The following is a 20,533-nucleotide window of genomic DNA, read 5'->3' on the forward strand; positions in this document are numbered from 1 at the left end:
ATTTTTAAATAACAACGCGAACCAATTTTGTATTCTAATTTAACACAAACCATTTGAATAAATCAATTATTTCTTAATTCACATTACAAATGGCGCCATGTTTTGAAACTAACTAATCTCAACATAGGGAAGGATTTAAAGCCGACCTAATTAGGGACTATGCACTTTATGTCAGTTTTTCAACTCGAAAAAAAAAAACAAAGTACCACAAATGAAAAAATATTTCGGTAGTTTTTCGCATTTTTGGTTTTGTATGGGATTTCGCTTCGGAAACCGAACATAGTACCTACCTTTATGAAGATAATCATTCACGCAACAATTAAAAAGTAAACTTGAATCTGAAATTACTTTCATTTGATGGTTTCGTTGAATACTTCATAGCGAACGGTACTCTCTTTTCTGAAAAAAAAAAATGATTTGCCTTCATTTTGTCCATGGCTGAACAAGAAGGATAAATCATGGGCCCATATGATTACAATTTTTTTATTTCGACAAAATTTTAAGATGTCAAAATCATATGTTTATGGTGGTTGCAGCCAGCGGTGCCAACTCTGACGATTTTTCGTCATTTTGACGATTTTTGATGGTAAATTTTGCCTTTGACGATTTGACGACGATTTTAAACAACGTAGTTATGAGTTGACGATTTTTTTAAATGCTCGACACAAGTGTTTCTTTTTAACGTTTTTTATGACGATTTGACGATTTTTCAAAGTGATGTAGTTATAAGTTGACGAATTTCATAAGGTGTAATGTAAACAAGCTTTTTTAATCTCAAAATATGACAATTTATATGTAGCTTGCTCCCAACCGTCTCCAATGTAGAAAGAAATTTCAAAGCAATCAATATAAATAAACCTAAAATGCGGAATTCCTTTGAAACTTAAACATTGCAAGGTATTCTTGTGTCTTGGTTTAGTTAAATTCACTTTATTCATTACCGATAATAGAAATAATACAAATTATACACGAGCCAGTAATAAGGATTTAAATTCGCTTGGAGAATATGACATTTTTCTGTCAAGAAATTTTTGTTAAACAATGTAGTACATGTAGTCACAATCAGAAATATTACTTTTAATTAATTAAAAATTTAATTTAATTAATCTTCGTTTAAAAAACTGGAAACTAGATGACTTAATTAGAGGGTTAAACGGAATTATTAATGTTTTTTTAATAAAACTTTTAATTTGTTCCTTTTTCAGCTATTTTATGGGTGACGATTTTTTGACGAATTTTTTGGGACAAATTGACGATTTTGACGAAAAATATTTTAAAAATTGACGATTTTCAGCCCAAAACAGTTGGCACCACTGGTTGCAGCTCTCCAAATGACACTGCATATCAAATGCATCTCAAACAAACTTGCGCATTCATAGCTGGAGAATTGTTCGAAGATGACTTGACCCTGCCAGCATTTCAAAGTTCCATTTCATCCTCATCGCTACCACAGACTCGTATGTGACACTGCAACAATCGCCAACTGTGATAGTATTTTGCCATCACTATTCGTAAGTATTTTGCCATCACTATTGTTACAAGAGCCATTTTATATTTTGTGAAAAACCAAGCACAACTAGCTTCTTATAATTTATTTAAATAAAAACGATAATTAAGTGCTGAAAACATAGTTATTTCGCTTAAAATTGTGAAAGGTATATTGGTGAACAATTTTTGACTTTTCAAATGGAATAAAGTGATAGTTTTTCAAATATTTTTCCCGACAGGCTGTCTCCATTGGGAATAAAAACACTGGTTGATAGACGCAACAACATGTAACTTGCAACTTGAAACTCAACTTCAATCTTTTATTAATGCATAAAAATATGTTAATTGTGATGTGATAGTCGTATAAATGTTATATTTATGAGAATTTATAAATGTTTAATAAAATTAATAATCATCTAAACAATCGTGTGTTACTTGACCACAATGATTCTTTTACAACTATCATAAAATGCACTTTCTCTGATTGTTTGAAGGGGCTCTTATTGGCGTCTTTCTAAATGTATCCAGATGGGCACCTAATAATTGCACTCATGCGATACTTTTTTGTAGTAACTTGGCGTGGTACAACTTCTCAATAGTGACGGCGCTTTTCCGAGGAGTTTTGGATATCGTATACGACTGTTTTCGACGTAGTGGGGATTCTCAGAAGCGCCCCCAAATTCAACAAATGTTGGCAGGGGAGTATCATGATAACATATTCCAGACCCAAAATACCACGCACATCAGTTTTTAAACTGTATCATAACTGTTTTTGTTAATAGATGCCGAAGATCCATTTGACTGACTTCCATTCTTAACTTTGGTGGGTATTATAGTCTTATTTGTCTCATATCGGCGTTCCTCGGATGAATTATCCACTTCACAATCACTCATAGGTGACGCAATAAAATTTGAACCTTTATTTTACTCTGGATTTTAAATATTTTTTTCAGGACCATACGATTCCTTTATCAGCTGATTTTGACTTCTTAAAATTGTAAACAACATATTGAAATTTGTTGTTTTTGTTATCGTGATTCAACCTCCTTATTCAGCCATGATTTTGTCTTTAGTATTTTATTCGCTTTACAGACTATCAGTTATTCCAGACGGAAAGTCGGTGTTTGTAAAGAATCTTACAGTGTGTCGGATCGATACGACTTGTCGGCGATGACTAAATAATCGGTAAATGTGTTATCGATCTCATAAACATGCAGCAGTATCGATTATGCCTTCGGACTTAACTTATAACCCTGCCAGCATTTCAAAGTTCCATTTCAACCTCATCGTTACCACAGACTCGTAAATGTCACTTCAACCATCATGAAAAGGTACATCAAAAAGTACATGCAAGTAATTTGCCATCCCTACTGTTAAAAAAGCCATTTTTTTTTTTGTGAAACGCCAAGCGCAACCAGCTTGTTATATTTTAATTAAATAAAAACGAAAATAAAGTTCTGAAAACATAGATTATACGCTTAAAATTGTGAAAGGTATATTGGTGAACAATTTGGTGATTTTCCAAATGGAATAAAGTCATTGTTTTTCAGATATTTTACAGACACGCTGTCTCCATGGAATAAAAACACTGGTTGATAGACGCAGCAACATGTAACTCGCTACTTGTAACTCAACATCATCATTAATGCCAAAAATTATGTTAAATGTAATGTGATAGTGGTATAAATGTTATATTTTTAAGAATTTGTAAATGTTTAATCAAATTAATAAATATCTAAACAAACGTGTTTTACTCGACCACAATGATTCTTTTACAACTATCTTAAAATGCACTTTTTCTGATTGTTTGGAGGGTCCCTTATTGGCGCCGTTCTAAATTGATCTATAAAGGCACCTAATAATTGCACTCATGCGAAACATTTTTGTAGTAACTTGGCGTGGTACAACTTCTCAATAGTGACGGCGCTTTTCCGACGAGTTTTTGATGTCGTATATGATTGTTTTCGACGTAGTGGGGATGCTCAAAAGAGTCCCCAAATTCAAAAAATGTTGGCAGGGTAATGTGCGCAATATATGGAATACGTACGACACTAGCACTGTCGTCCGGAATAACTGATAATCTGTAAAGCGCATTAGAGACTATCAGTTATTCCCGACGGAATGTCGGTTTTTGTAAAGAATCTTACAGTGTGTCAGATCGATGACTAAATAATCGGTAAATGTGTTATCGATCCCATAAACATGCAGCAGTATCGATTATGCCTTCGAACTTAACTTAAGCGGACCTTAGACGGTCGGATAAACACTCCGACAGAGGTTCGTCTATTTGTTGTGTGTTTTTTAATTTTTGAAAAATAATATTTTTTTGATAGTTTTTGGTAAGATTTTCTCCAAATGTTGGTAGATTATTTTTCTCTCAAGTTTCGACCGTGACTGTAATGGCTTTTATAAAAATCGAGATTTTCTTCCCGCATGAACTTGTCTGCTTTGCCAAATTTGAAAAAATATTAGCAAATAAGTTTGTCTCAAAATATTAAAATATTATGCCAAAACAATTGTACCATACATTTGATACCGGCTCAAAAATGTCTAAACAAAAGGTACTAAATCATTCGCGGGGGTACTACGGTACTGACCAATGTGAAAAAGTATTGAAAAAAGTACTATAGTACTGCAGTTTCCATCCCTGTTGTGCACATTATAAGTTAAGTCCGAAAATTTATGAAAATTTGCTTTGGGCTATTTCCCATTAAAGGTAAGTACTATGTTCGCTTTTCGCGTTGAAATTTTCGCGGTTACTTTATTAAAACAGTTCAATATAAATCAGATAAATTAACTCAATTTATGCACAGTTGCTTGTTCCTCTAGATTTCGGCAAGACTTTACAGGAATAAGTTTGTTTTAATTTATAATATTGATTATTTAAGAAAAAGTAATCGCGAAAATAAAGTGGTTTTCAACTCGAAAAAGGAACATAGTACACACCTTAAGTTATAATAAAATCTGCAACAAATATGTACAATTTTATGCCTTTTTTTACTGATTTAGTTTTCACTTTAAAGGCCGGTACTATGTTCATTCTTGAGAAAAATTTTTATAGAAACCATTATTTCGCACATAGAAAGCGGTGTTTATTTAGGTAACTAGGAGCGCTATTTTACAGGGAGCGATATTGAATTAAGTTGGTGGTTGCTGTTTGTTATTACAAAATTAACATTTTATTTTCATTGGGCGATTGATCTGCTGCTCCTATGATCCTTTGCATAGTTTCGGAACAAAAATATAATCCGTGTTTGTGTTATAAACCCACAAAAATAGTTTTACTAAATAAATTATTTCTTAATTCACATTGCAAATGGCGCCATGCTATAAACGTCAGTTTTTCAACTCGAAAAAAACAAAGTACCACAAATGGAAAAATTTCGCTAGTTTTTCGCATTTTTTAATTTTGTATGGAGTTTCAACGCGAAAACCGAACAGAGTACCGGCCTTAAGGTAAGTACTATGTTCGGTTTTCGAGTTGGTTACTTTATTAAAACAGTTCAATATAAAGACCGGTATGCACCTCTAGCGAAAAATTTAATTCCCATAAGAAATGCATTGATATTTATGCTAACGAAATTTTCGGTAGCGTTCAATTTCGTAAGCTGGTACGCACCTCTAATGAAAATAACAGGGTTGTTAAAAGCATATTTTGGCAGCAAACATTTAATTTATTACAATCATTGTGTGCGTAAAAGTTTTAAAAGGTCTGTAAATAATAAACAATTTATTTGAGGCATTTCAAAGATCCATTTCATCCTCATCGCTACCACAGACTCGTATGTGACACTGTAACAATCGCCAACTGTGATAGTATTTTGCCATCACTATTCGCATGAAAGCAGTTTGCCATCACTATTGTTACAAGAGCCATTTTATATTTTGTGAAACACCAAGCACAACCCTGCCAACATTTTTTGAATTTGGGGCGCTTCTGAGAATCCCCACTACGTCGAAAACAATCATATACGACATCAAAAACTCGTCGGAAAAGCGCCGTCACTATTGAGAAGTTGTACCACGCCAAGTTACTACGAAAAAGTTTCTCATCAGTGCAATTATTAGGTGCCTATTTAGATCAATTTCGAAGGACGCCAATAAGAACCCCTGCAAACTATCCGAAAAAGTGCATTTTAAGGTAATTGTAGAAGAATCATTGTAGTCAAGTAAAACACGATTGTGTAGATGTTTATTGATTTGATTAAACATTTATAATTTCTTATAAATATAACATTTTTCGGTTTATCTCATCACATTTAACATAATTTTTTGCATTAATAAAAGAAAGATGTTGAGTTTTAAGTAGAAAGTTACATATTGCAGCGTCTATCAGCCAGTTTGTTAATTTTCGATGGAGACAGCGTGCCTGGAAAAATATTTGAAAAACGATCACTTTATTCTATTTGGAAAGTCGAAAATTGTTCACCATATACCTTTCACAATTTTAAGCGTAATATCTATGTTTTCAGAACTTTATTTTCGTTTTTTTGAATTTGGGGGCGCTTATGAGAATCCCCACTACGTCGAAAACAATCATATACGACATCAAAAACTCGTCGGAAAAGCGCCGTCACTATTGGGAAGTTGTACCACGCCAAGTTACTACGAAAAAGTTTCTCATCAGTGCAATTATTAGGTGCCTATTTAGATCAATTTCGAAGGACGCCAATAAGAACCCCTGCAAACTATCAGAAAAAGTGCATTTTAAGGTAATTGTAGAAGAATCATTGTGGTCAAGTAAAACACGATTGTGTAGATGTTTATTGATTTGATTAAACATTTATATTTTTTTATAAATATAACATTTTTCGGTTTATCTGATCACATTTAACACAATTTTTTGCATTAATAAAAGAATGTTGAGTTTTAAGTAGCAAGTTACATATTGCAGCGTCTATCAGCCAGTTTGTTTATTTTCGATGGAGACAGCGTGCCTGGAAAAATATTTGAAAAACGATCACTTTATTCTATTTGGAAAGTCGAAAATTGTTCACCATATACCTTGCATAATTTTAAGCGTAATATCTATTTTTTCTGAACTTTATTTTCGTTTTTATTTAAATAAAATATAAGAAGCTGGTTGCGCTTGGCGTTTCACAAAAAATAAAATGGCTCTTCTAACAGTAGTGATGGCAAAATACTTTCATGTACATGTTGTACTTTTTGATATGCTTCCCCCATCACAGTTCGCGATGGTTGTGGTGACATTTACGAGTCTGTGGTAGCGATGAGGATGAAATGGAACTTTGAAATGCTGGCAGGGATATGAACAATTTTTAAAAACGATTAGCTGGTTTAAAATTTGTGTACACAGCCCTGTTTTTTTGTTGTAGACTTAAATAAATTTTTGCTACCGAAAATTTCGCTAGAGGCGCATACCGGTCTTAAAGCAGATAAATTAACTCAATTGATGCGCAGTTTCCTGTTCCTCTAGATTTCGGAAAGACGTTATGAGAATGTGTTTGTTTTCAATTTTAATTTTGATTATTTCAGGAAAAATAATCGCGAAAATAAAGTGATTTTCAACTCGAAAATAGTACTCACCTTTAGCGGCTAAAGGTGGGTATTAAGTTCGAGTTTAGTCACTAGGTTAGGTTAGGTGGCAGCCCGATGTATCAGGCTCACTTAGACTATTCAGTCCATTGTGATACCACATTGGTGAACTTCTGTCTTATCACTGAGTGCTGCCCGAATCCATGTTAAGCTCAATGACAAGGGACGTCCTTTTTATAGCCGAGTCCGAACGGCGTTCCACATTGCAGTGAAACCACTTAGAGAAGCTTTGAAACCCTCAGAAATGTCACCAGCATTACTGAGGTGGGATGATCCACCGCTGAACAACTTTTTGGTGTTCGGTCGAAGCAGGAACCGAACCCACGACCTTTTGTATGCAAGGCGGGCATGCTAACCATTGCACCACGGTGGCTAGAGTTTAGCTGCTAAAATTGTCATGTTTTCACGATTAATTTTCTTTAATAATCCATTTTAAGGAATACAAACTTTCTGAAAATTTGCTTTGGGCTATTCCCCATCAAGTTATAATAAAATTTGCAACAAATATGTGTAATTTTATGCCTTTTTTACTGATTACAGTACACATGTTTACCGATAGTGCTGAAAATGCCCTCAATTTTCCGCTGTGTGGGACATTATTTTCAGAACAGAGTTCGGAACATTTCGAACTATTTCTTACAAAAAAATGAAAAGGTTATATTTCGGACAAAATGTTAATTACTACGTACTATTATTTTCATAAGTGTTAATTCACAATAATCTGAACTCGGTATTCATGTACCCAACTGTAGAAAATATTAATCAAATGTCAGTTCACAGCTGCTGAAGGAAAGGGAAGGTAAAGAACAAATTGGCAAAACTTTTTAAGTTTGAAATTGGGGATTTATAACAAATATTTGAAAATTTACAGAGGTTTACGGCATTTCTATACTTTGAAAATCAATAATTGACATGGCTATGTTAGCTAGAAACCTTGGACGTACTCTTGTACAGGTAAGTCGGAAAATGTTTCAACTTTGTAAGCGGCACTAATGATAAAATGCTTACATAAACACTTGATGCCCTCAAAGTCAAAGAAGAGTGACTTCTCAATGAGATGAAGATTGCATGGAATTCAAGTTTGAGGTTATAATCCTTTAGAAAAAACAATGAATCTCTCTCAAATGTTCAGCTATAAGTGAATAATTTTGATCATCTATTTACAGGGTCTTCAGACCACCGCTGCACGCTCCATTCAAACCACAGCTGCTGTCAACAGTGTAAATATATAATTACGTTTTTTCTATTATAAGTGTACTTATTTTTCAATTCCACTTAGGATCCCGGTACTCATGGTGGCAATCGCACCACATGTACATTGATCCCTGGTGATGGTGTTGGTCCCGAATTGGTTTATGCTTTGCAAGAAGTTTTTAAGGTTAGTTATTTGTTGGTTTATTCTAAACGACTATAATATTTCATAAATATTACATTTTAGGCTGCTGATGTTCCTGTTGATTTCGAATCTTATTTCCTCTCTGAAGTCAATCCAGTATTAAGTGCTAAGTTGGAAGATGTTGTGGCATCAATCCAAAAGAATAAAGTTTGCATCAAGGTATGATTATATTTGAAAAAATTTCCAACATTCTTTTTAAGTAATATTTTTTTGTGAGAATTTTGTGAATTGGAAATCAAGTTAATTTTTGAGTAACTATACATTCACGCGAAACTGAAAATCGTTATTTTTAAAATTTCGAATACCATTAAAATATATTGAAGTGGTCTACTCATATACAACACATCGAAATATCCTTTTGCGGCTAATTTTGGTTTTTTCGTTTGTCTGTCTGTGTTATGCTACAGTCTTCAATAATGATACCAAAAGCTATTCCATATTTTAAATGTGAAATATAGAGATCTTTGGGTCCCCATTTTTTTATGGAAATGTCCATATCCATACATGTTTTGGTGTATCCGGGTAAATTAAATATTAGGAGCTGAGAAAAGCTTCGTATATCCCAAAATTTATTATTGCTTCCGTAAAAAATTAAATCAGGGAAATAGTTTATGCAGGAGATATGTGAGAAAAATAAAACAGTTGACAAATTTTACTTCAAACGACACAGCGTTCATTTATCCCCCATGTTCTGGTTTACGAATTCTCAAAATGTTGGATTGTCATTAACTCACCATTTTTCCCTCTATAACAAAAATGTCCAACTATATTCCTTACCCATACGAATATTTTGAAATTTTTTGTCTAATATATACCATTATGATTTGGGCAATAAAAATTGAGAAAATTCTTGTGTTTTACGAATTCGTAAACCAGAGCAGGGGCTACAATGGTAAATCTATTTTAATTCCAACCAATGCTGAAAGATATAATAATACAATATGTGCCATAAATAATTTCGTATAGATAAGAAAGTGAAATTAATTTGGGTTCAGTTCCGGATACAACGTTATAAATAGATAAGATTTAAAAATTGCAAATAAATGAACATTTAGGACCATCATTAATCGATCTTGTTGTACAGATTACCAACTGCGAGGTTAGGATAGGTACATTAAAATTTACCAGTTTTTAAGCTGACATTTTTCTTTAAAATTGGACTTTTCGACCTTTTTTGAAAAATATGACAAGAACTAATTGTATCAATCATTTATTAATAAGATCAATTAATTTATTAGTTGACCTTAGTGATAGATCCTATCACATCTGTGATTGAAGAAATTTCTTTTCGACCTTTTTTTAACAGTATTTTCGAATATCACAAGAATTAATTGTATCATGTATTTATTAATTAGATCAATTAATTTTGTAATTGACGTTAGGTTATAGATACTATCATTTCTGTGATTGACAAAATTTAAATTACAAATTAATTGGATAAATTATTTTCTTGATTGAAGACAAAAAATATTTTTTCTTTGTATAGTTAAAATAGATCTATCACCCTAGAAATATTATTGTTAAACCTAGACAATCTTTCGCAAGCATGTGTACTGCAAATCTGTCGTTATAATATAATCAATTTATGATTTTTTCAATTAATAGATATCCTCCATACATTTAGTCACCATCAAAAGTCGGGGAAGTCGAAGAGGAAAATCGCACAAAAGTGAATTATTTCTAATAGACAAAAGTCGAATTTAAAAATTACCAAATGAATAGGTCGATTTTTTGAAAATATAGTTTAGTCGATTTTCACGTTTATATCCAATGTTTAGGGCCCTCAGAATTTTAGTAATTTCTTACCAATATAAATCTATTTAATGAATCAAGGAAGAGGAGACGTAGGATCATTTATATACCATCATTTTAAATAACTAGAACCTTAATATACTTTTATTAATTTTCTTAGGGTATTTTAGCCACACCTGACTACAGCGTTTGTGGTGAACTCCAAACTCTTAATATGAAACTGCGTAATGACCTCGATTTATACGCCAATGTAGTACATGTGCGCAGTTTGCCTGGTGTTAAAACACGTCATCAGGATATCGATACTGTCATTATTCGTGAACAAACCGAAGGTGAATATTCTGCATTGGAACATGAATCTGTTCCCGGTATTGTGGAGTGCCTAAAGATTATCACTGCCAAAAAATCTATGCGCATTGCCAAGTTTGCATTCGATTATGCTACCAAAAATAATCGCAAGAAGGTTACAGCTGTTCACAAAGCCAACATTATGAAATTGGGCGATGGTTTGTTCTTAAAATCATGCGAACAAATGGCCAAATTATATCCACGTATACAATTTGAAAAAATGATTGTCGATAATACTACCATGCAAATGGTATCTCATCCTCATCAGGTGCGTTATTTGCGAGTTTATGACAATTTACTTTGATATATTTTAATGGTGCAATTTTTATTTTACTTTAGTTTGATGTAATGGTTACACCTAATTTATATGGTAACATTGTTGATAATTTGGCCTCGGGTTTGGTGGGAGGTGCTGGTGTTGTTGCTGGTGCTTCATACTCTGCTGATACTGTAGTATTTGAGCCTGTAAGTCTTAATTCGTATTAGATGATCAAAAGTGTTTTCCTAATTTCTTTTTCGATTTTAGGGTGCACGTCACACTTTCGCCGAGGCTGTCGGCAAGAATGTTGCCAATCCCACTGCTATGTTCTTGTGTGGCACTAAATTGTTGCGTCACATAAACTTGCCCAGCTTTAGCGATAGAATCAACAATGCTCTGCATCGTGTGCTTATGGATGGTAAAGTCAGAACCAAGGATTTGGGTGGCCAATCTACAACTCAAGATTTTACTCGTGCCGTAATTGCCAACATTCAGTAAATGCACAGTCGCAAGTGTATTGAGGCCTTTATTTTTGCTTTCCTTTATGAACCAAATATTAAGTTATAAAACGTTAGGCAGGAAGCATAAATGCATTGGTGTCGTCTTTCACCGACCCTCCACCACCTTTTGGCCACACCCTTAAATATTTTTTTATTGTTTGCTATTCAGCTGATGCATACTTTTATTTTTAATCTGTAAATCCTTTGAGTATTAATTTGGCGAATATTTTTATTTTATTTAAATTCTAGTTTTCTTTATTTTCTTTTAGGAAGTTATAGTCAATTGTGTTCTTGTCCCTCCCCCATCTTGATCCTTCTATATGTATTTATATCTTCACCAATACAGATTGATGATGATATTGATTATTTTAATCTGTTGTAGTGTAAATTTCCTGCCATTGCCCTATTGCGTTGTCCTCCATTTTAGTGTTAACTTTTTTTTTATTTTATTGAGTTTTATTCATTCGAAACAACATATAGATTTAATAATAATGGCATTTGGAAAACGGTGCATCTTTCCTTTGAAAATGTCACAGATGTTACCAAACAACGTCTCAAATTGTATGAAAACATTACGATATTTATAAGAACTCAGAAAAGATATAACCTGTTTAAAAAATGAAACAATGTTATCAAAGATATAATACAATTGAAATTAAAAAAAAAAACTATTTGTATTTTTAATTATTTTTTTTTTATAAATCAGGCAGATAATTAATTTTTTTTTCATTTATATACATAGATAATTGACATTTATGGTTTTTATAAAATAAATCACTTTTCTATGGAAGCTAAGGTCCAGATGGGACAAATTTCAAACCTAGGCTTCGCAAAAAATTGAAAAAAATTATAGTAACCATTAACACCCAGTACCCATTCCTCTATTGAGTTTATAATAATGCAAATAATTTTCTATAGATTTTTTCACTTATGGTTTTTAGGCGTTGACAATTGTATTAAACGTGGGGTTGCCTTAGCTTGCAAAGCTCTTCTTGATACAGAAAAAGGATTGTCGCGATTATTCATATCCGAGTAATCTTTTGGAGTTGCCAATTCCTTTGTACGTTTTGAGGCTATTGCTTTCAAAGCTCTAATATTTGTTTGGAATGGATTTTCCGGTAGCTGTTTTTCAACTTTTATTTTGTTTTTGGTTGGTTCGGACAATGCCTTAATACGTGGAGTTGCTGAAAATGTTAAAATAATGTATGTTTAATGTGGTTATTTAACTCGAGAATTTTTTAAAATTTTAGAAAAAAATGCTGTATTGCACAATAACCGATAAACATAATAAAAATACAAACTAATTCTTCAAAAATTTCAATAAAAATATAAAATAGCAGATAAGAAAATGTTTGAATTTATTTACGCTAAACATTTTCTTCTATCCCAATTAACAATTTAATTAAACATATAAAAAGTTAAAAACTTACCCCCATATTCATAAAAGTTAACGTAAACTTTAAACCTACTATTACCATACAAATTCCTTCCATAAACTTTCAATAAATTATTATGAATACGGGCATTAGTGTTTATTGAATCTTAAAATCAAATAATTGTTCTTTTATTATTTGGTAACACAAATAGGGGTACTAGTATCGAATATGTTACACTCAAAAGAATTTTTTTTACAACAAGTTCTAATTAAAATCAGAAGATTTAGAAGGGGAAGGCAGAAATTTGTTAGTAGACACAGCAAAAATATCTGCGAAAAAAGCAAAAAATCTGCTGAGAAATGGAAAGTAGCCACTGCAGTAGCCAATTTTATATGATTTTACAATATTTGGTGTTTCATCAAGAAAACAAAGGAAAGAAAACAAATTAAAGCTGAATTGAAAAAAACACTCAATTGCAGACGAAAAAGAGCCATCTACGGTGTGCAGACAAACTACAGCGCAGTGAATTCACCTCAATTGGTCTATGGTCGCATTTACGAGAATTTAAGGATAAAACAGCAGACACTGCCTTTTTAGCAGATTTTTTCTATGAGTGTATCATTATATTTTTGAAGAACGATATTAGCATAGACCAAGGAAGGTATAGACAACGAAAGTGAATTCACAGCGCTGTAGTTTGTCTGCACACCGTAGATGGCTCTTTTTCGTCTGCAATTGAGTGTTTTTTTCAATTCAGCTTTAATTTGTTTTCTTGATGAAACACCAAATATTGTAAAAGCATATAAAATTCTATACATCCACACCTTTTTTGACTGATTTGTACGGTAATTCTCGTTTTCCAAAAAGAAATTGAGTCACCTGAGTGCGCAATTGAGTGGAATGACTGCGCACTGCAAATAAACAAAACCATGGTGAATTATCAAGGTATGTCTCTATTTTAATTGGTCTATGATATTAGCATAGCTTATCGATTAGTATAAGCATAGACCAATTAAAATAGAGACATACCTTGATAATTCACCATGGTTTTGTTTATTTGCAGTGCGCAGTCATTCCACTCAATTGCGCACTCAAGTGACTCAATTTCTTTTTGGAAAACGAGAATTACCGTACAAATCAGTCAATTTGCATTACAAAAAAGGTGTGGATGTATAGAATTTTATATGCTTTTACAATATTTGGTGTTTCATCAAGAAAACAAAGGAAAGAAAACAAATTAAAGCTGAATTGAAAAAAAAAACACTCAATTGCAGACGAAAAAGAGCCATCTACGGTGTGCAGACAAACTACAGCGCTGTGAATTCACTTTCGTTGTCTATACCTTCCTTGGTCTATGGTATAAGTGAGTATTTGTTTACCTTTATATTTTAAAACATTCTGTGGAATATGGACCAATGCCCCGTCATCGATTTGAGTTTCATGTATTTTTGGTTGTGCTATTTTCAGTAATCTTTTCGAGGGTTTAAACTTCTTCAACGCGTCTGTCAAAACCCATTCGAAAGGTTGATCTTGTTTGTAAATTCGAGGCTTACTTAATTTTCGAATACGGTTCATTTTTGGACCCTCGCTCGGTTTTGGCAATTTCGAAGATGATTCTTCTTCTATAGAAATAATTTTTTTCGGTTCTGCTAATGATTTAATCCTTTTCAATAATTTTGCTTTACTTTCTGAACTCAACGTTGTTGGTTTTTTCCTGTTTAAGGAAAAAGTAAAACGTTTTTTTTTTTTTTGAAATCGAAAGAAATATATACAGGCTTACGTTAGTTTTTCCGGAACCACATTCTGTAGACGTGAATATAAGGAAAATAAATTTTTTCGTATTAATCGATTAACCTCACTTTTTCGGATGTCGTGAAAAGATTTATATGACGGATGATTTTTAAGACTATTAAGTTGTCTGAAAGAAGAAATATGAAAACAATATTTTCTTATAAAGATTTTAAGAAAGCTTAGGTAAGGGCAGATTGAAAAGAGGATTCAGGTTGCCCGGTCTCATGTCGGCTGACATACACCCAAGTAAGTATTCGGCTTCTTCTTTCCATCGTATTTTTCCTTTATTCTAGGAACTCTGTGTCTCTAAGGAATTACCTAATTAGTCCCTGTTTTCCAGCTGGACCAGGTGCCGAATTTCTCCTTGACTAGTTATCCAGTCTTTTTTTATCTGGGTCATCCCACAGTTAATGTTTTTTATTTGAATCGGGATTTCTCGTTACCATGTACTCGCCCAAATTATAAATCTGTTTAATTTACCCTTTACATATGTAGGTATACCTTAATTTCGGAAAAGCCAATTGTTCGGTTCTTGTCCTTCCTGTTTTGTCCGTCATATCGATTATTTCAATTTTAGACGTAATCCTATCGGGGCCTTTCTTTTTCTGTCGATATTTTGTATTTTTATATTTCGGTTGGGCCAATTTCCAAATTTCTTCACGCTTCGTAATTGATTTCTGATAACGCTGATGTAGTCTTTCATAGCTCTGTACGATTTCGCTGAACATACATGTATATTCAGAAGGTAAAGAATAGAACTCGGTAGAATATTTTTGTTGAAAATCCCGCATATTTATAATTGATTTTGATTAAATTTCCAAACGCTTATCAATATAAACATAGCAATATTTTGCTTTGTTTTCCCAGAAAGTCATTTCATTTGTTACTAATTTGTACCCCTAAAGAAAAAATCTGTTAATAACAATTAAAAGATGGTGATTCGTTTCGTTGATCATTTGGAAAGACTTATTTTTAACTATTAAAAAAATTTTAACAAATAAACAAAAAGAAGAAAAAAGAGGAAGTTTTAATCAGTACGTAAAGAAAGTTAATTGACAATTAACAATTAACCATCTGACTATCGAAGTCTACTTAGAGGGGCTTTCGAAAACAACACCAAACTCTATTTTCCAACTTAGTTTCGATTTATTTCTAGATGTTATTTTAAAGCAGAGGCTTTAATCAAAATAAGCTGTAAATATTGGGTGAGCACTAAAATGCATTTTTATAAACTTTTTAGCAATAAACGAAAATTACGACATTTTGAGGCCATTTTTCTACTGTATGTCTCTAGTAAATGGGAATTCATACAAAAACTGGTATTTCGGGTTCTGTTTTATATTTTTCCTCACACTTTGAAATATATTCTAGGCATTGCGGTATCTAGATAACTTTAACCAGGGCGGCTATAGCCCCTCAATATATATACTACAGCGACAATATTTTTATAATGGAAAATTATACATAGGTTTTCAAATTCTAAGGGGGGCTTACTACGCTTATGATTATAGGCCAAATAGCGCTATTTTCGTAAGGCTATTTAGTCACAATTCAAGAATCAAGTTTTAAGAACAAACTCATATAGCTCTTGAAGTAATTGAGGTAGGTACTTGGTGGGTAGGTACTTGTATCCAAAGATTTAGACCTTCCCTTAAGGATTTTGGTATTGATTCCGAACCAAAGATGCAGCTTCTTTAAACTAAAGAAATTTTTTTGCGACCTTTAAACCTAGGACAAATAAAATTAAAATTAAGATTCAGATCTCCTTTATCAAATTTTCATTATCTTTTCGCGGTTTATTAATAAAGGTACTCATGTACAAGCAAATGCTAGTTTAAAAACCCAAATTATAACGGATACTTCAAAGTAAAAAATCTTTTCCTAATTACAAAAAAAAAACTTTAAACCAAAGACGCTAAATCCTCAAAATAAGTCTTAGCCTATATTTGAAGCTTTTTATACCCTCCACCATATGATGGGGGTATATTAACTTTGTCATTCCGTTTGTAACACATCGAATATTGGTCTAAGACCCCATAAAGTATATATATTCTGGGTCGTGGTGAAATTCTGAGTTGATCTAGCTATGTCCGTCAGTCTGTCCGGCTGTTCGTCCGTCTGTGGAAATCACGCTAACTTCCGAACGAAACAAGCTATCAATGTAGATCGGATGGTATTGCAAATGGGCCATATCGGACCACATTTACGTATAGCCCCCATATAAACCGATCCCCAGATTTGATCTCCGCAGCCTCTTTTAGGAGCAAATTTCATCCGATCCGGTTGAAATTTGGTACGTGGTGTAAGTGTATAGTCTCTAATAACTATGAAATAATTAGTCCATATCGATCCATGATTATATATAGCCCCCATATAAACCGATCCCCAGATTTGACCTCCGGACCTTTTTGGAGGAGGAAAATTCATCCGATACGGTTGAAATTTGGTATATTGTGCTAGTATATGGTCGCTAATAACCATGCCAAACGTGGTCCAAATCGTTCTGTAGTTATATATCGGTTCATTAGTATATATAGCCCCCGTATAAAGCGTCCCCCATATTTCAATTCTGGCTCTCTACTTACCGCGCAAAAGTTCATATCGGATTGTAATTATTTGAAGTCTTCCCTATATATTTGAAGACTTCCCTATATATACGTATTTAATCTGCTTTTTTTTGGTCTAATATATACCACGTATGGACTAACCCTTGCTATCGGAAAGTATTACCACAACCCAAGTAATTCGATTGTTGATGACAGTCTTTATTAGAAGTTTCTACGCAATCCATGGTGAAGGGTACATAAGATTTGGCCTGGCCGAACTTACAGCCGTATATATGTTATGTTACTTGTTTATCTTAAATCTAAATATTCAATATTTCAGTTAATTTAAGGACGATTTCTTTAAATCAAAAATGTATTTCTTTATTTTAAGGAAAATTTTCCTTAGTTCAACGACATGCGACTTTAACGGGGGGACGCAAATTTACAAAATTTGTGTCCTAAATTTAATAAAAAAAAATTTTGAAGCCTAGATTATAAACTTTATTTTAATTAAAATTTCATTATTTTAAAGAAATTTGTCCTTAATATTTTGTAAATTGCGCATCCTAAAGTTTAGGTTGAGTAATCTTTAATATTACGTAAATATTTTATTCAGTGTATGAGCAACAACAGAAGAAAAATTATTTCGGTAGTGAAAGAGTTAAAAAAGGACCTCGAGCCATAATAAGAAATAAATAAACAAATTAAAACAAAAGGTTAATAAAATTGAGAATATATGTATATAATATTGGTGCATTTTATTTTAAGTAGAAAAGGGAATAATCCAATGTACCAATTCAAAAAGTTTATTTTCTTTAAAATAAATTATTAAGGAAAGGTAACCTTAAAACAATTATTATTATCGCCCGATAATGCGAACTTTCTACCATCTTTAAAGGTAGGTATTAAGATCGAGTTTAGACGCTAAAATCAAAAATAAAAGAGCAAAAGAATAATATTATAACATTTTTTTGGTAAATATTATTATAACTTAGTGGGGAATGATCTAAAGCAACATTTGAAAAATTCTATTTTCTTTAAAATGAGTTATTAAAGAAAAATAACCATGAATTATAACGCGATAATGCTAACTTAAACTGATTCCGCGATATACAATCCCGCCGTTTTTAGTATTTTTTTAACAGATCTTTTATCTTCTACTATTGGTGAAAATTGAAATAAGCGGTGATATATTATAATTGGGTATAACTACCCAGCAGTCCTTTTGGACAAGTCGTAGAACGTATGGAATTAGGTCGTTATAAGTGAAAATATAAGTTTTGGACAATTAAATTTCGCAAAAAAGGATAGAAAAAGTAAAAAAAAAATTAAAAATTAAAAATAAATTATAAAAAAAATCATCCGCGCTGGGATTTGAACCTGTGCCGTTTGACTTTTTCACATCCATGGAAGTTCTCTTGGGAGGGTTTTGAAAATTACGATAATTTTTAATTTGTTGTTGATTCTTAATGGGAAAAATATATATTTATACAAAAATATATGCCGAACCAGTAAGGAAAGTCTAAAGTCGGGCGGGGCCGACTATATTATACCCTGCACCACTTTGTAGATCTAAATTTTCGATACCATATCACATCCGTCAAATGTGTTGGGGGCTATATATAAAGGTTTGTCCCAAATACATACATTTAAATATCACACGATCTGGAAGAATTTGATAGACTTCTACAAAATCTATAGACTCAAAATTTAAGTCGGCTAATGCACTAGGGTGGAACACAATGTTAGTAAAAAAATATGGGAAACGTTTAAATCTGAAGCAATTTTAAGGAAACTTCGAAAAAGTTTATTTATGATTTATCGCTCGATATATATGTATTAGAAGTTTATGAAAATTAGAGTCATTTTTGCAACTTTTCGGCTAAGCAATGGCGATTTTACAAGGAAAATGTTGGTATTTTGACCATTTTTGTCGAAATCAGAAAAACATATATATGGGAGCTATATCTAAATCTGAACCGATTTCAACCAAATTTGGCACGCATAGCTACAATGCTAATTCTACTCCCTGTGCAAAATTTCAACTATATCGGAGTTAAAAATTGACCTCTGTGGTCATATGAGTGTAAATCGGGGGAAAGCTTTATATGGGAGATATATCCAAATCTGAACCGATTTCAACCAAATTTGGCACGCATAGTTACAATGCTAATTCTACTCCCTATGCAAAATTTCAACTAAATCGGAGCAAAAAATTGGCCTCTGTGGGCAAATGAGTGTAAATCGGGCGAAAGCTATATATGGGAGCTATATCTAAATCTGAAATATATATGGCAGCTATATCTAAATCTGAACCGATTTTTTCCAAAATCAATAGGGATCGTCTTTGAGCCGAAACAGGACCCTATACCAAATTTTAGGACAATCGGACTAAAACTGCGGGCTGTACTTTGCACACAAAAATACATCAACAGACAGACAGACAGACAGACAGACAGACAGACAGACGGACAGACAGACGGACATCGCTAAATCGACTCAGAATTTAATTCTAAGCCGATCCGTATACTAAAAGGTTGGTCTATGATTACTCCTTCTTGGCGTTACATACAAATGCACAAACTTATTATACCCTGTACCACACTAGTGGTGAAGGGTATAAAAATACAAAATAAAAACGATATATAAAATAAAAAAATAATTATAAAGAACATCTCAGGAAGTAGTTAGAATGTCATGCCGTGGTGTCATATTAGGTTCATATCACAAACATTTTTTTTTCAAATTTCTTCATCCAATTGAACTTCCAAGGCACTACTTCTAAAGCAATGCAAAGGATCCAAAAATGGAGTACTTCCGTCCTATGACAAGCCCATGTAAAATTCATTGGAGATGGTCCAAGTTTGCACTACTTCCGGATCACAAATTGGGGATTGAAATATTGAATTGAAAATATTAAATTAAAATATTGAAGTTTTAGATTTAAAATAAAAACGTTTCACACATAGGCTAAGACTTTGTTTTTGAAGATTTGGCACCTTTGGTTTAAAGGTTTTTTGGAATTAAGAAGTAATTTTTACTTTGAAGTATCTTATATAATTTGGATTTTTAAACGGGCATTTGTTTGTACGTGAATTGCTTTATTAATAAACACACTTGTTGTCTTTGTTAATATATATACAAAATTTTAATAATTGCAACATGATACAAATAAGTTAATAATTTTTGTCAAATTGAAGAAAATTTATTAAAAATAATATTGTTTTTTTTTCTATTGCTTAATTTCATATTTTGGAAGTAAAATTGTCATTTAAAAATTGTTAAAATATCTTTAGTGCTATATGAAGTTGTAGACAGACACAAATTAAATAAAAATTATTCATTTGAGAAAATTACGAACTCAGTTTCAGCAAACTGCATCCTTTTTAGGAAAATATGAACTTTTTTCATATCTAGTAAAATTGTGTACTTCATTAGTATTAAACTTTTTTTCTAGTGTATAGTTCACGTAATTAAAGTAAGCAAGACATAATTAAAATAAGAAAAATTTTCTCACATTT

The 20,533-nt window shown here is 32.4% G+C and overlaps 2 protein-coding genes and 3 long non-coding RNA genes across 5 annotated transcripts; 2 read left to right on the forward strand and 3 right to left on the reverse strand.

The window, feature by feature from the left end:
- The first annotated feature begins 2,739 nt into the window (after window positions 1–2,739).
- On the forward strand, window positions 2,740–3,252 carry LOC142242664 (uncharacterized). The gene is made up of 2 exons (XR_012724162.1): window positions 2,740–2,981; window positions 3,039–3,252. It is a non-coding gene; the product is annotated as an uncharacterized LOC142242664 (long non-coding RNA).
- A 2,395-nt stretch (window positions 3,253–5,647) lies between these two features.
- On the reverse strand, window positions 5,648–5,991 carry LOC142242675 (uncharacterized). Its single transcript, XR_012724164.1, has 2 exons — window positions 5,925–5,991; window positions 5,648–5,857 (listed from the first exon to the last, which is right to left on the reverse strand). It is a non-coding gene; the product is annotated as an uncharacterized LOC142242675 (long non-coding RNA).
- A 227-nt stretch (window positions 5,992–6,218) lies between these two features.
- Window positions 6,219–6,600, reverse strand: LOC142242671 (uncharacterized). Its single transcript, XR_012724163.1, has 2 exons — window positions 6,493–6,600; window positions 6,219–6,425 (listed from the first exon to the last, which is right to left on the reverse strand). It is a non-coding gene; the product is annotated as an uncharacterized LOC142242671 (long non-coding RNA).
- A 1,209-nt stretch (window positions 6,601–7,809) lies between these two features.
- Window positions 7,810–11,542, forward strand: Idh3b (isocitrate dehydrogenase [NAD] subunit beta, mitochondrial). Its single transcript, XM_075291851.1, has 8 exons — window positions 7,810–7,843; window positions 7,916–7,998; window positions 8,211–8,264; window positions 8,324–8,422; window positions 8,483–8,599; window positions 10,353–10,808; window positions 10,880–11,005; window positions 11,067–11,542. Exons 2-8 carry the CDS (start codon window positions 7,957–7,959, stop codon window positions 11,295–11,297), a joined length of 1,125 nt encoding a protein of 374 aa, XP_075147966.1. The 5' UTR covers window positions 7,810–7,843; window positions 7,916–7,956; the 3' UTR covers window positions 11,298–11,542.
- A 191-nt stretch (window positions 11,543–11,733) lies between these two features.
- LOC142221958 (uncharacterized) lies at window positions 11,734–15,423 on the reverse strand. Its single transcript, XM_075291852.1, has 4 exons — window positions 14,968–15,423; window positions 14,456–14,593; window positions 14,055–14,389; window positions 11,734–12,483 (listed from the first exon to the last, which is right to left on the reverse strand). Exons 1-4 carry the CDS (start codon window positions 15,255–15,257, stop codon window positions 12,224–12,226), a joined length of 1,023 nt encoding a protein of 340 aa, XP_075147967.1. The 5' UTR covers window positions 15,258–15,423; the 3' UTR covers window positions 11,734–12,223.
- Between the last annotated feature and the right edge of the window lie 5,110 nt (window positions 15,424–20,533).

This window comes from Haematobia irritans, chromosome 1, assembly GCF_050003625.1.
Source record: "Haematobia irritans isolate KBUSLIRL chromosome 1, ASM5000362v1, whole genome shotgun sequence".
Lineage (NCBI taxonomy): Eukaryota > Metazoa > Arthropoda > Insecta > Diptera > Muscidae > Haematobia > Haematobia irritans.

Bases quoted from the DNA above. Each gene is read 5' to 3' on its own strand.
- Idh3b (XM_075291851.1), top strand. From the start codon at position 7,957: ATGGCTATGTTAGCTAGAAACCTTGGACGTACTCTTGTACAG. The intron at 8,265-8,323 runs GTAAATATATAA...AATTCCACTTAG, and splicing joins CCACAGCTGCTGTCAACAGT to GATCCCGGTACTCATGGTGG. The intron at 11,006-11,066 runs GTAAGTCTTAAT...TTTCGATTTTAG, and splicing joins ATACTGTAGTATTTGAGCCT to GGTGCACGTCACACTTTCGC.
- LOC142221958 (XM_075291852.1), bottom strand. From the start codon at position 15,257: ATGCGGGATTTTCAACAAAAATATTCTACCGAGTTCTATTCTTTACCT. The intron at 14,594-14,967 runs GTATACCTACAT...TTCTTCTTTCAG, and splicing joins TTGGCTTTTCCGAAATTAAG to ACAACTTAATAGTCTTAAAA. The intron at 12,484-14,054 runs GTAAACAAATAC...TAACATTTTCAG, and splicing joins GAATGTTTTAAAATATAAAG to CAACTCCACGTATTAAGGCA.